General features: G+C 34.5%; 1 protein-coding gene across 6 annotated transcripts in view; it reads right to left on the bottom strand.

Annotated features, from left to right (window-relative positions):
• The window catches only part of LOC118898148 (sodium channel protein type 2 subunit alpha), a 149,388-nt gene that overhangs the window by 30,154 nt on the left and 102,540 nt on the right, over positions 1-16,694 (bottom strand). For all 6 annotated transcript variants that reach the window (XM_036858135.1, XM_036858137.1, XM_036858139.1 and 3 more), the window contains 2 exons: positions 10,535-11,014; positions 735-855 (listed from right to left, as the gene is read on the bottom strand). In XM_036858135.1, coding sequence (XP_036714030.1) covers positions 735-855; positions 10,535-11,014 — 601 coding nt within the window. The remainder of the gene's footprint in view (positions 1-734; positions 856-10,534; positions 11,015-16,694) is intronic.

Genomic DNA, 16,694 nt, shown 5'->3' with positions numbered 1-16,694 from the left:
AGCCGTATGACTAATCCTAACCAAGATCAGCAAAACCACCTAGCCAGCCATGGGCTTGTGAGCAAAAATATACGTTTTTTTGTTATATGATAAGAAGTTTTGGGTGGTTTGATACACAACATTATTGTTCAAGAGATAACTGATGCATACCTCAAATAACATAATTTTAGTTTTCTTCACAAAATCCTTAGTATTACTCTAATGGCATGGATCCCTGTATTATATAACTCAGTATATTTTGGCATTTCATTATCTACAATCTAGTATCATTCAGAGCTAATAAAAAATATTTGACCTTGACAGATACAGGTAATTGTTATTCATGGACAGTTTGAAATGTACATTAATCAATTCATACCCATTATGACCTAACAAAACAGTAAACAATAAATTACTTCTTTGATTTAAAATGTTTTTCTTTTTTTTTAAAAGCTAAAGAGAGACATGTATGATTTGGCTTTCTCTCCTATAAAAGATTCTAGACGGCCACCAAAAAACCCAGATGGTTAACAGCATTTCTTAAAGTTGAACAGGATTCACAAAAATAGAATATCTTATTACATAAATCTTACCTTTTCAAAAATCATCTTTGTTTTGATATAGAAAAAGCAATGAACAGACAAGTAAAGGAACAGTTGTTGGATAGATATGGACGATTAGAGCGAGCCCGGGAGGGAGAGAATAGATGGCTAGATCAGAGAAGTCTAATGAGTGTACACACATTGTTTCCTCACCTTCCGTAAAACAGGCTTCAGGTTCCAGAGATTCTTCAGGTTCAACCTCAGGTTGTTCTCCCTCAGCGGGAGCTCCTATGTCAACAGTGCTGCCTTCAGATGAACTAGTTGCATTTAGCTTCTGAAAATCAATTCCACAGAAAAGCTTTTAAAATATTTTCTTTAATCTACAATATAAAAATTTCAAAGGCGTGCCCTTAAGTCTTCTGTATTCATTTCCTTGATCTGTAATTTAAGAATATCTTAAACATAATGCCAGTCCGCTTTAGTAGAGGTGGGGGGTCACAAGATTAGATACAGCACCACAGAATTTTTTCCTTTAAAACTATCGTGCTAACAACTTAAATAATTTTTGATTAAGCTCCTGTATAGAGAGAGATTCTGAAATAAAATCATGCAGAGAGCTTACGTAAGCTGCCAGAGTAGTATTGTGGTCTGTGACCTTGCTTTTGTAAATTAGTTTGCAAATGGTAAAGTTTGTTTTATTCTAAAATTGTGACCCAACCAACAAAAGCTGTATGAGTGTATTTTCATGTCAAATGCAGAAAAGAGTTGATCAAATGCACATAAACAGCAACAGTCTAAATTTACCCACTTTTCATTGACATGAAAACATATACCACTTGTTATTAAATATATTCTATAGTTTTCTAATTCTGAAAAGAGCAGCACATTGTTAGCTTTATAGCAAGAGCTGATATTTTGCATTCTCTTTGGCCAATGCACTCCTGTGTTTCATTGTGCATTTGGAAACTACTTGTTACTCTGGCACTCTTACCTCTCCAGTTAATAAAGGCAGAAATGAATCTTTGGTTGTTGTTTTGTTTTCCTTTAGGTTAAATCAAATACCACCAAAAGAAAAATATAATAGAAGTTGTTTTAAATCTTGAAATACAACAAACTTTAGCCAGGTCAGGTCGTTCATGGGATCAATATAAATGAAGGGATCCAGTCTTTAACCTGGTCTTAAAATGCTGCAGGAATGACACAGGGCCAGGTATGAGTGCCACATGGAATCAGAGTAGTTTGGGCCACAGCATTCTTGGACCTGTTACAATGTTATTACCATTAGTGCATAACATTAGGAAATGGCTGAGCTGATAGGAGCTACTTTATAAAGGGGATGAGGTAAGCATATGATAAAATGCACATTGAAATATGTTGAACCCACTCTAAAATAGATGGTGTAGTCAGTACTGGAAACATTATATTTGGGCTAAGGATTCTATGGATTTCCGGAGGAAGCTGGTTCCTTTATTTCCTGAAAATAATTTTCTTTATATAAAATATTTCCTTGGCATAGTGGTGCTGATAAAGTAAAAATATTTATATAAGCTATAGGTAAGATTGAAAATGTTTTTGTGTGTGTAATTTAACAATACCAATGATAGAAGCATAAATATTATATGTCTCCTCAATTAGAACTTGTTCAGGATTATTTTTAAATCTAACCAAACTACTTAAATCAAGGATTATATATTATAAGGTGCCTGAAGTTTGTTGATTTCTTTTTCTACTCACCAAGTATATCACAATACTAGACAGATACTTAATTATAATATTTTTACTGTTAAAATTTGAATATATTTTGTTTTAAAATGAAATATTATATGATTTTTTCTAATTTCCTGTCCTTCATCTTTTGATTAGACTCTTTCTTTGATAAATGTAGCTGTGTTTATAAACATGTAATTGACTAAGAAATGGCTAAATTATCCTATCAATCCCATCCATCTGATTCACATAAAGCTGTTACATATTAGGGACCTGAAAATACTGATCTTATCATTTACTGGATATTGAAACATGACATAGGTAATCAGAATAAGTGAAGCTTGGTCATATATAATCTAACTACAAACAGCCCACAATAACAAATGGAAAACATTCCTTTTAGGAAAAAGGATAACACTGCAATTACAGATTGGGGGATGACCTGGGGGTAAATGAGAATCCATATTCAGGGCGCTTCACATTGGCAAATGACTGCATCAGAGCCTGCATCAGTGCTGGCTATATTACACGTCAGGTACTCAACAAATTTTTTTTAAAAAATGAATGAATGAATGAACTTCTTCATAACAGAATGAAGGCTAGTCCTTGACAGTGATTGGGAGAAGTCACCAGACAACATGTTCCAGGGAATCTTGGTTCAAAAGTTTCTAGAGGATCTCTGTAACATCAACTACAATGCCTTTCATTTAGTGCAATGCCTTAGTACTGACATAGAATTAATAGATATCTTTTTAATTGAAGCCAAACATTTATATATTTAAAGGTCAAATCATTACTTTTTCAAAAGTACAACATAAAAGTATTCTGCTTTTCTAGAAGATGTATCTCACCAGACAATCTTTCGAAGCAAAGGTCATGCTTTTGCCATCTCTGCATCCCTAGGACCCATCACAATGTTTGTGTTTAATAGATGTTCATTGGGTAAATGAATGAATGACCAATGCATGCACTATTTTATTTTACCACTAACTACTTCTAACACCTCCTATCTAATACTTACTTTTACATTCAAGGGAATACATATAATATTCTCATGTAAGTACAGAGAAACACAAATCCTTCAAGATTCTAAATTGTGTAGGTAATGACCAACAACCCTTAGAATTTGAAGTGCTGTCTCAACATCAGGCTTCCAATTAACCAGACCTATGGTGAAACTATGAAATAAACTGTACTTTAACTCTGGAGTCAGGAAAACTAAGACTGACTCATTTTGACAATGTTTTTCCTGTTTCTACTCTATGCACATGGACCTACAATCCCAGCAAAGAATGGAACCTCTCTAAGGAAAGGCAATATCTCATCCTTCTCCATCTTCTCCCTGATGTGGAACAGCACAGGATCTACCTGTCACATTTATTACTTGAATAACTTTATTTGGTTTACAAATAAAAAATCTAGGGTACACATTAATCCTCAACACCAGCCAATCCAGTGTCTAGTTAGAGAAGGAAATGTGGCTTTAATCATCTTGTCAAAAGTCATACTGAGTCAGTAGCTGGACTCTAGGTCTTCTGTACCCCACTTTGCTAGGATTCTCTAGAGAATTTCTTTAATGATCCATAAGTTAAGCCAATCTTTATCAATTTAAAACATTTAGTAGATGTGATATGTAATTAAACATCGTAGGTTCAAGATAGTGTTGGGATACTGTTGATTCCCATGTTTCATGACCATGAACTTAGTATTACTTTCTTATATTCATATCTTTATATGTATTAATGTAGAGTGAAGCTAAATATATGTTGGGATATTTTATAAACAAAAGTTTACTTTAAACAATAAGCCTGAGATATAGGCAAGAAATTCTGATTTATAAAATCTTTCTTGATAACATCAATTCAATGACTTTCTTAAAATCACATAAGATGCAAATATCATAATATCATAAAATATGTTGACGAAAACAGTTAAAATGTATAAAGAGCCAATAAAAACCAAAGGAATCAAATTAAGAATATAAAACTCTTCAGCTTCAGATAAGGTCATAATTATGATTAATTCTAACTACAGTGCAAATTCACCAATTAGAATTATCAAATACACATCATTTTATGGAATTATTAGTACTCATATACTTAAAAGAAGAATTTTCAAATAAAGATTATTTGTAAATTCTCCAATCTAGGCACCATTCACTGTAAAATGCCACATGAGTAAGAGACCAATATATTAACTACTTAGAAATAGAACCGGTTTTTTTATTTTCAAGTTCCATTCTTCCCTTTGGTAAAATTTAGATGTTGAGGTTCCTTTTTTATTATTTGTGCTTATTTGCTGGAAGACAAGTGGACTGAATGATGTTGTTAGAACAGCCCTTCCTTACTCAGCCTTTAAGAAAATATGGATGTTCCCTCAATGTCAGGATAGTCAAGAGATCAAACAGGAATAACAAACTGTTATTTGCTATGCCTGGCATTGACAATCATTTATTTTCAGATGAAAATATTAGCTGAACTTTTTTTTTAGTGAAAACTTCATGTTACAGGGCTCTTACTATTGAAAATCTGCTGGATTCCTCTAAGTGCTGGGGAATTATAATCATGGGAGTTAAACAGGGCAGAATCATATTTTGCTTAATGATGTAATAAATAAATTTCAAGACACACAGTATTTCACTTCGCATTTTTAAACATTATACTTCTAACTTTTACTTTCCAAACTATTGTTAAACATTTACATGCCAAACTCATAGTCCTTCTTTCAGAAAGTAAAAGCATTTTTGAAAATAATTAATCACAACAGAAAAAGGGAGGGAAAACATCACTTCTTGTTAAGTTTTTCAAAGGCACACTTTTTTTTTCTCATTATGAAGTTAAGGTATATTTTTGAGAAAATGTAATTAGTAAATATTGTATATATTTTGGGGAAAATGTATATTCTAAACTTAGTCAATAAAAGAAATTGGAATTTTTTTTAAAAAGAGATAATTCAAATATAGATTAAATCAAATATTCCATATCTAACTATTTTGGTCACCACAAATGGCAATATTTTGTTCCATATGGATCCTAATCTGTACTTAAAGAACTCTAGGTCATTTTACATGAAAAATCTTAACATTGAAACAATGAAAGAGATGGTTATGCTTACATTGGGATAGGCCTAAGGCCAAAGTGATACATTAATACTAGAAAGGAACTGCTCTTCTTAATAAGGAAGAAGGCAAAATCAAAACTATCATTATCATCGTACTACATTATCAGATAATCATTTTTGTCTTTATAATAGATACATTATAAAATTCTATAATCCATAAATAGCAGGGTCTTAAATATTTCTTGGGATGGCAAATGTAACCCTTATGTCGTGCTGACCTACCCCTCAGCATATTACCAGTGCCCCAAAGACACATGTTTGGCCAATTTTGTTCTTACATTAAGGATATTTAGAGCTTTTTTTATCCTTTAATCACTATCCCACTGGAAAACTTTCCCTTGAAGACTACACATTCTCCAGTATAAAATTATAGATGGGTTTCTATTGAAACCACTCTATCACTGCTTACCCAAACCACCTCTACACATCCTTCTCTCCCTTCCTACCCCTTGTGTTAGAATTCAGTATACTACTCTTTTAGGGAGCAGACAATGTTTTCTGGCCAGAGACATATTCAAGGAAATTGGAAAGTGTAATAATGTGAGGGTGAGAATAAATGAAGTCATTTGCATCAGTTCTACTTAGTTTGTGTTCCACCACACTTACTCCAGCTAAATCTCTTAAATACTGGTAGATGATATTCCTGATTGTCACTTTCCCTCATATACCTCTCTACACAGGAACTTGGAAAATGATACTCAGAGAATAAGAAAACTAACTTACCTCTTTCTAAGAAACTGGGAAAAACAAGCCATTATCCTAAGGAGTCAAATCTCACACTTTTCTGAAGAAGTAATATATAATAGGAAAAAATAATTCTCTCTAGTCCCTGTGTATATGTTTTTAGTATGTATCTGTGTTTAGTTGTGAGCATTTTTTACCTTGGGTCTCACTTTATATGACCAATGACATTGGTTTCATTCCTCCAATATATAAGGCATTATCTTTCATGAATGTAGAGTGCCAGTGACTAAATATTTTGTTCCAAGATACAAAAGAATGTTCCCAAAATGGCATGATTATCGCTCCTTCCAAAGAGGCAAATATGCTTATGTTAGGGTTGTTTTACAATTTTAATGGTAGAAGGAGAGGAAACTGCATCTAAGTGACAAAGCATTTAATTAACATTTCTTGAAAATAATTAAATTGGGTCGAGCAATTTGGTTAACATATTTTAGCACAAAACTGTGATTTCAACATCAGGAAATGAAAGGTCCTCCAAATGGAGCCCATAGAAAGGTGTTACATTCACTGCCTTAGTTGCATGACTAGGAGGTCCCTTCATTTAATAAACACGAAAGGAGCAAAAGCTCACACTGATTCTCTTCCTATATGAATTTGCAGTGCATGATATATTTAAATAATATTCTTCAAGAGAAAGTTTCCCAGCAGGTCTGGATGAAATAAAGGAGAGACAAAAACACCAAGTACAGAGGAGCAACACGATGAAGAAAGTGGATTCCAGATCTCTTTTCAGAATGAATATACCACCTATAACACTGCTTTCCTTCTTTCCTTCCTTCCTTTCTTTTGGTGTAGAAAATGTATTTCCTTTTCTTTCATTCTCAAGAGTTTTAGGGGTAAATATCAACAGATTCTCCAAGGGAATTGTATTCTAAATACAAAGTACTTTTGGTAAAGTGCTAAATAGACATTTTCTCTGAAATGAAGCAGATAAAAATTGTACCCATGCTGGTAGCAGCCAAAACATAACATTCCAATTCATTTACATTCTAATCACATTAAAACATCCTTTAGGAAGTTTGCACATGAATAAGGGATTGCTTTAATTTGCAGATTACCCTTCAGAAAAATTTAATATGACACTGAACAAAAAAATACCAACAAAGTACACTCATTGGGGCTTTATTTATTTAAGAAAAGGGCAGGGGAGAGAAAGCTTTCTGCAAGAGTTTTTCAAAGAGTATCTTATATTTCTCCTTTTAGACCCTTAGCACGTTCAAAACTCTGTAATGTTAAATGGTAATTAAATAATCCATAAAGGCATGCGCTTTTACTTTTCACTGAATGTAATTTCTATAAAAATCTATGTAAGAAAATTAGCAGCTAACTCATTTTTTAAAAAAAGTTAGGGTTGCCAGACTTGCCTGACCATGCTTTATGACTCAGCATAAAAGCGGCTGTGCATGTTTTTATTTTACTGCCAATGGACGGGCAAGGAATGTAGCTGAGTAACATGCAGGCCAGTCAAAATTCATTTAGAAACTAATTATATTTATATATGTACAACTTGCTTAGGTAACCTGGGGAAAAGTGGTGGCACGAGCCTCTGGCTGGTTAAAAAACACCAGAGCTGCATTCTTGATGGCTCCAGCTTGATTTTACCCCTGTGAGAAGTAAGAACGGTAAGCAGTGAAGGTCACCATATTGCACTAGTAAATTTCACTTTGAAAAATAATCATTGCGGCTTCAACATTATTAAAACTCTATAAGAAAAATCAATCATTCAAAATCACAAAGTATGAAAGGAATTACATTATATATAGTCAAAATAACGAGTTAAAACATATAATTAAGATATGAATTTAAAATAATATACTCTAGAGAATCTACAGAAAGCTGTCAAAGGATCACACAAATTTGGCAAAGATGAAATAGAAGAGGATTTAGTTCAAACACCTAAACAACCTCTGGGTCCACTTGGTTAGTCTGCCCTATAAAAAGGAATTCATTAGGCATTCCAAAAATTAAAAGGTGCTCCATTTTTTTCCTTTAATTTTTCAAATCATTTAGAAAAGAATGTCAATTAGCCTTATTCCATTTATTAATACTCCACATGTGATATTTAACAGCACAATCCAAACCTACCAGTTAAGGAAATGACCAGACAAAACTTGAAGGCAGAACACTGAAAAGATATCTGAGGTGGGAATATTTGCGATTCTTGAATAATTATGTCAGTTCTCTTTTGTTTTCTAGTGTAGAGTTACAAGGTAAAATACCAAAAAGTTAAAAAGTGCACATAGTCCCTTCCTAGACTATTGCTCTAGTCCTTTATTTGTTTATGAGCTTATATTTAGGAAGTTTGATATAAAGCCATAATTAAAAATTTCACCAAATAATAAATTTTAGCACACAAGTAACAATCACTATGATGGGAAAGTATTGAAAGGACTCTACAGCTAAAGCAATACAATAATTCTGTCTATTTTCAACTGGCAGATCAGTTCTCTGCCTCCAATTCCAAAGTATTGACTTCACATATATTACTTTGGAGTACCTAACTCAAACAGAAAACAGATGAAAAAGCTTAATGGTAACAAGAGAAACTGGGAAGAGAGTTTGGATTTTTCCTTCTATAAGCCCCACCTTAACTAGATAATTCTCTAATGTCAAACACAATGGTTTGAGATGAGGCAAAATACATGCTCCTTTGGAGAAGTCTGAGGCTTTAAAATTTCTGAAAATTAAGAAGACTGGATGATGAGTTAACCATACCTCAAAAGATACTCAGCCAGAAGTTTAAATTGACTGATGGCTTCAACATTTTATTCTCCATAATTCATTCTTAGTTAATATATTTTTTACTAGATAAAAATAAAAATTGACTTCTGTACTGTAAGGGAGATATTTGCTGTTAGGTATAATGTCAAAATAATGAGAGGGGAATATATATTAAAATTTAATGACCGAATTCTATCTTCCAAATGCTGACTTTAGTTTCTAGTAATATACAATGCCAGAAGTTAGTCCCCACCCTTTCAGCATAGCGCAATCAAATACGCTTATCCAACATTTTATTAACTAGATCTTAAGATATTAGTCAGTTTTAAAATAATGATCTTATTAGTGAACAATTGAGTTCAACTAATTACAGCAATTATTTGTCCCAGGCTATAAGGTTTAAAATTTTCCCCTTTAATCTCATCTGTTATTTTGTGAAACTAGTAGCTATGGCCTTGTTACCTATATGCTAATTTTAGTACCTATATTTAAACTTTCTCTGAATTTCACGTTTAACATCTACTTCTATGTAATCACTGAATTAGCAATACTACCTATCTTACAAACAAGAAAAACGGAAATAGCGTCTTCTTCAGTCATCTTATAGAATAAATATAGTAATACTGATTAAAATATCTAAGGTTCCTTTCTTAGAAATATATTTTTGCTCATAATTTTATTAACTGATCCCTAATTTTTGTGACTTTGTTGCACTACTTAAATTGTACCCTTCAGCATCTCAAACTCCCCCAAATCATCTTTCTTAGAATGAGAATAATAATAGAGGTCTTTTTGTTCCCTGCCAATCACTTCAAATGACAAAAAAGAATGAATCTTTGTCTTTCGTTGTTATTTTTATTTGTTTATGCAAGCTTTAATCGTTGGGAATTCTGTCTTCATTTTTGTGTAGTTAAACATTAAGGTTTTAATTCCTTCTTCTCTTTATTCCCAACTCTGTGCTTATTAACCTATAAACAAACCAAGAACATATCCTGGTATTTATACTCTTCTAGTAAATCAAAGAATTCTTTAAACTACCAAGACTCTTAACTGTAGTTGGTAAATTTAGAATTTTACAGTCTATAATGTATCAAGGCTTTTTGTTTGTTTAGAGAGCATGTACTGGGTTCAGTAAGGTTAAAAACATTTTCAACCTGATTCTTCATCACTACCTTCACTTCCTTTAAAAAAATTATTTACTTCAGGAAACATGAAACTATATGTAAATATCAAGCCAATATCCCAATCATACTTCCATTAATAAATATGCCTGTGAAAACTAAATAAGGTCACAGTTTGTAAATTATTCCATAAGAGCCAAGAATGTAGCAAAATGAGAATTGGAACTGCCCTCTCACCAAGTATTGTTCTAGTACATACAAAAAAACCACCATTGTGGGAGAATTATAAGGAAGAAAGTGTATAAATTGAGGCACTGTTCACAAATCAAAAATTATTTAAAATCCTCAAAAATTCATATTAATCTGAATATTCATATTATCAATAATTCAAAATGGTGAATATTTGAAAAAATGAGTCAACATGTCATTTGTCTAGTTATATATTAAGGTACTGTCAATTTATCTATCACCAATTTTGCCATAGAAATTGTGTCAACAGGTATTTCCTATTTTCTTACAGAAAGAAAATATAATTTTTAAAAGTCTGATAGTTTAAAGCATACATAACACCAAAATAACTTCTGACGTAGAAATTCCTACCTCTTTGCTTTCCTCCATATCTGACTCGCTGCTGAATTCTTCAGTATTTAAATTTTCAAAGTCAGATTCTCCGACAGCAATTGGTACAGTCACAGTGAGGCTGGGGTTGTTTATAAAGGACATGTAATCACTTTCATCCACAACGTATTTTTCTACACTGCTGCCTATGCCACTGGTAGTTCCATTTCCATCTTTGAGATAATTGAGGTCTTTGCCTATTTCTATGGTGGTATGGTTGGAAATACAGCTGTCTTTTTTGTTATTTAGATCTTCAAGAGGTTTAATTTCATCTAAAGCTTTCTGCTTTCTAACAAAGGCTTTCTGAATAAATTCACGTATTTTTCTTTTAACATAATCAATTCCTTTCTGCATCCTTCCCACAGCAATCTGGAGATTATTCATTTCATTATCATCATCAGTGGCGGCAAGATTGTCAGAACTGAATGAACTCAAGAGTAAGGCCAGGAAGAGGTTCAGAACCTAAAACACAATAGGAAAATTGGTGATCAAAACATTCCGTTGTTTCTATTGCTCCGAACTACAAATTTTCCAAAACTGTTCTTACACCTCACTTTTTGCTGATAGGTATTCTTTCTAGTTTATGGTAAACTATCCTGGGGAAAAAAAAAAGGTGAATGAAATAAATACCTGGCCAATATAAAATAATACTATTAACACTAATTCCTTTTTAGTCATTGCAAAATTACTGAAACCACTGTTGCATAAAACTTCTACATTAAGTTCAATTCCAAATTTAAAATTTTAGCTATCTAGATAACTGTACAGTGAAAAAGAAAAAAACCTTTTATTGGGATGTTAAGTATTTTCCCCATGTAACTTGGGTTTTCCAGGACACTGATAATTTATTATAGTTTTATTCCTGAAGCCAAAGATGATTCCAATATATTTAAATACGATTTTATTTTTATGTGTTTGTACCAACTTTTGCACTTTAGATAACTTGTCGATTTAAAAAAATATATATACCTACTGCTAGATCAAAGTTCCCAGTTTTTGGTTCAGAAAATAATGGCCACTAGACTTATACAGTGGTTGGAAATACCATAAAGAAATGGTTAGAGACCACTAATTAGTCTATAACTTGGGTCTCCAAAAATAGGACCCACTGATATGAGTGAGTGAAAAGATTAGTGACCATACCCCCACCATGCACACTCAAAAAGAGGTAATTTACTAAGGGACAGAGTACTCCCATGGGCACAAGACCAAGTAATATAACTTTTTTCAGAATTTGATTGATAATGTTCATGAGTCCCTGACTATTCAAGCATACAGAACAAAAAAGAAGGATATGGCCCTGAAGGGATCCAAAGACTAAAAGTAAATAGTACAGAAGAGGAATCCTAGGAAAAATTTTAAGTAAAACTCCAATGAAAAGGATGCTGCATTCTTGCTATATTCCTATCTTTCCAATAAGCTAATGAGGCTCAGAGTTCCTTTGTCTAACCAGTACGAGTTAGTCTAACCAATTGTGGTAAGGAAGGTAAAAACCTATAAGACCCAACAAGAACTGCACATAATTCTGTGAGTCTATATTGACATCTTTCAATTGCTATACCATGTCTGCTAGTATTCATACTAAGACCTGTTCCTTCACATCAGAAATTTACCAATAAAGTTATATTTTATTGTGATTTGCCTTGAATTTACTTTTTGGATGAAAAAACAGATGCAAGAGAAAAAAATTAAATGTTACATTTGGGTTTTATCCATTATAAAACTGAATTTTGGTACCATAATTTTTTTCTAGATTTGATTTCCTGAGGTTTATTAATGAACTTTTCTATTAGGAACTTTTTCTTGGCAAATATCAATCAACCTTCCCAGAGTGAGATCCAACTTATAGTTCCTCTTCAAAGCATTGGAACAGGTATCTATTTGTGTCATTTACTGTTATATCTATATGGCCTGCTCCCCTTTCTCATTAGAATTATAATGTTGGGTAAGAATCCAGTTTCTGTCAATTTTCCCAGTGCTAAGCTTACAAGATTGTTGTAAGGATTCAATTAGAAAATCCATGTGGCTCTCACAAAGCTACTGGCACATGGTAAACCCTTGAGAAAGTTTAGCTGTTACCATCACTGTTATTAATACTATGATACCACCTACCCTCTGTTATACTATCTTTCAATTTATCTTTTTTTCTTGGAAATGTTTGTGTGAGCCAAGCTGAACTCTTTTTCTAGGGCTCCTTTGTTACCACAGGGGATTGATCTGCATAACAACTGGCCAAGGTGTTGGTTGTGATCAAAGGCAATTTAAGGGAATACAGTTCAACTAGCTTACTCAGGGACTGAAACCTGGAAACCTGTCTCACACGTGGTCATGGGCAGACCTGATAGCTCATTGAGTGAAAATGACTCACACGTCCCCCAGTCTCTTGGAATAATAATTTCCATTTGGGGTTCAGGATTGGAATGTATTGCACATATCAATACTGTCTCCATCCTGATTATTATTATTATTATTTTTTTTGGCTGCAACGTGGGCACGCAGGATCTTAGTTCCCGACCAGGGATCGTGCTCCCTGCAGTGGAAATGTGGAGTCCTAACCACTGGACCGCCAGGGAAGTCCCTCCATCCTGATTCTTCTTTTTTTTTTTTTTTTTTTTTAATTAATTTATTTATTTATGTCTGTGTTGGGTCTTCGTTTCTGTGCGAGAGCTTTCTCTAGTTGCGGCAAGCGGGGGCCACTCTTCATCGCGGTGCGTGGGCCTCTCACTGTCGCGGCCTCTCCCGTTGCGGAGCACAGGCTCCAGACGCGCAGGCTCGGTAGTTGTGGCTCACGGGCTTAGTCCCAGACCAGGGCTCGAACCCGTGTCCCCCGCATCGGCAGGCAGATTCTCAACCACTGCGCCACCAGGGAAGCCCCCATCCTGATTCTTAATTGGTGAGAAGAACCCAAAACTTTCACATCCCTCCTGTGTGCTAATGCTCCACCTTCTCTTAGACATAGACGAGACTGCGGTGGCTACTTCTAGAAGTGGTAATCTTCAAAAAATCGTATTTTCCTTCTGCAGCACTTGCCTTGAACCTATAAAAGGATTTCTGGCCATAGTGTTAGCAAACCAAGAATAATAGCCTGGGGAAAAGCAGTCTGTGGCCAAACCTCTGTCTTGTCTGTGGACTAGGCAGTGGTTACTCACACTTCTCGTGGTGGAGAACCATACAGAAGTTTACATGTGTTAACAGGAGGTTATGTCAGCTTGTCTTTGGGGGACATGACCCTTTCTGGTGAGGATGAGAAGGAAGGATTGTAGGAGGCACTGCATCAGTTTCAGTCAGTCTTATTTAAGCAAATGTGATATGAACACATTTCCTTAATAGTGGTAAACATGACAGATACTATTACTACCTTAGTTACTCCAGAAAAAATATCCAAGATATCACAAAAGGAGGAATATTTTTTAACTTATAGTAAAACAAAAAAAAAAAGGAGATTCTTTAATTTTTTAAAAAATGTACAGAATTTAGGGCTTCCCTGGTGGCACAGTGGTTGAGAATCCACCTGCCAATGCAGGGAACATGGGTTTGAGCCCTGGTCTGGTAAGATCCCACATGCCGCAGAGCAACTAAGCCCGTGCGCCACAACTACTAAGCCTGCGCTCTAGAGCTTGCAAGCCACAACTACTGAGCCCACGTGCCACAATTACTGAAGCCCGCGTGCCTAGAGCCTATGCTCCGCAACAAGAGAAGCCACCGCAATGAGAAGCCCGCGCACCGCAAGGAAGAGTAGCCCCGGCTCGCCGCAACTAGAGAAAGCCCGCGCACAGCAACAAAGACCCAATGCACCCAAAAATAAAAAAAAATTTTTTTAATGTACAGAATTTAAATTTATGCCAATAGATGGAAATTATTATTTTATAGGCTATATCTTTTTATGCATATACAGCCATCCAAATTAATATTAAATGTCATCCATAGGTATGGATACTTCCTGAAATTCTCTTTTCAACTTGAATCCTCCGTACAGTTAGAGAGATGTGTCTTATTTCAGTAAACTAATAGATGACATGTGATATGTTGAGTTTCCTTCTCTTTAAATTCACTCTGTGTTTTCTGGCTACATGAATTCTACCAAAACCCCCTTGCTCATTGTCACTTTCCTGATAAAAAGCCATCTGTAGCTCTGAATTGCCTACAGGAAAACTCCAATTTTGTTATGCAAAGTCAGCCTTTTCATAAATTAAACTCTACACAGTTTGGCCCCAAACTTACTTTCTACTACTCCCACTATGAATTCCCTGTTGCTTGTGTCTGATCTGCTCACTCATTGTTGTCATAAAGGGTTCTGTTCTCTGCCTTTTATTCTTTTCTTCCAGTGTATGCCAAATATATAAATGAAATCAAGTCAAATCTAAAATCAAACCTATGACCTTTTCTTTGTTTCTTTTCTATTAACCCTATGACCATTTCTTTCTGTTCTATGAAATATTGCACTTTTCTGAAAGCAAGCAAGTTGTATTCGGAATTGTGGTGGCTTTAAAGTAAATCTACAGGGGAATTCCCTGGCAGTCCAGTGGTTAGGACTCCACACTTCCATTGCAGGGGGCACGGGTTTGATCCCTGGTTGGGGAACTAAGATCCTGCGTGCCACGCAGCATGGCCAAAAAAAAAAAAAAAAAAAAAAAAAAAAAAAAAAAAATATATATATATATATATATATATATTTATGTATATAAATTATTTGATACTCTTCCCTTCAAAAGTGAAAGCCTAATCCCTTTTTCTTAAGTGTGAGTTCTTTTTAGTGACTAGCTTCTAATGAATACAATATGGCAGAAGTGACAGTATGTGACTTCAAGATTAGAACATAAAGAGGGCTTTCTCCTTGCCCTTTGTTTTGTGTCACCTACTCTGGGAGAAGCCAGTTGCCATGTCATGAAATAATCAACAATCCTATGGTGAGATACATGTGGAGAAAAACTGAAGCCTTCTACCAACAGTCAACAAAGAGGAATTGGGACCTCCTGCCAATAGCCATGAGAGTGAGCCTTCTTAGAAGTTGATCCTCCAGTCTTAGTCAAGATAACTGAGTTCCCTGCCAACATCTTGACAGCAACCTTATGACAGACCCAGAGCCAGAAGCACCCAGATAAGGTGCCCCCAAATTTCAGACCCACAGAAACTATGAAATAATTAATAAATGTTTATTGTTTTAGGCCTCTGTTCATATTTCTGGATTGTACACTGTTCATGTTTGTTGTTATTTTAAGAAGAGGTCAGAATTATCTAAGCTAATACTGAGGAGGTTGAAATCTTGGGATAAATAGAAATAAATGATAGTCTTTTGCTTTTTTTCCCCCCCTCCCTTTTCTTTTCCTCTGGGGAACTGGAAGTTACTTCGATGTGAAAGGAAATGAAGTCTATAAATTGCATACTTTAAAATATTGGTTACGACTATTCCACTGGACTGGGGCCTAATCAAGCACCTTAGTATAATAACTTTATATTTAAAGTATAAGAGCCTGATCCCTCTTAGAGAATCTACTGTCCTTTCTTCCCCAACCACTGGGTCCACTGCTCCCTGGCTTGGGACAGTCTACCTTTCTTCTTACCAAGCTAAATCTTACATCTCAGTAAAGATATTTCAGGTCTGAACTCCTTGACAAAGCCTTGCTTGATCATCCTTGCCACTGTAAAGCAAAGTTTCCATCTTGTGAACTTGACATATAACACTTCACTTTCACGTTTTTTCACTTACTAGCTCATATTTTTACTCCTGTTTAGGTAAATGTCATATCACAATGCCATATATATCTCCCTATCATCTTTCCCATGCCTCCAGGACTCAGCAGAGATGTGTTGGACATGGTTCATTTTACACAGATATGATAAACAAGTGATTCTTGAGTCAGTGTTACTTGTTCATACTGTAGTTTCTAGGCAACAATTACCTTATGTGCTTTTAACGGACTGAGATTAACACTATTTTTTTTTTTTAACTCCAACTTGTAGAGAACCCAAATTTGAAACATTTTCAAGTGATACTATTATTAGTACTTATAAATAAAATGAATGACTGTTCTTCATGGCACTTCCATGCTTTAGTACGAGAACTGAAACATAAAAGCCAAAAATGGCCCTCTCCCTGAACAATAAGAGGTACAGAGATGAAGAACAGCTTTGGTTCAAAAGA

This window comes from Balaenoptera musculus, chromosome 7, assembly GCF_009873245.2.
Source record: "Balaenoptera musculus isolate JJ_BM4_2016_0621 chromosome 7, mBalMus1.pri.v3, whole genome shotgun sequence".
Lineage (NCBI taxonomy): Eukaryota > Metazoa > Chordata > Mammalia > Artiodactyla > Balaenopteridae > Balaenoptera > Balaenoptera musculus.
This window is presented reverse-complemented; position numbering and strand designations above follow the sequence as displayed.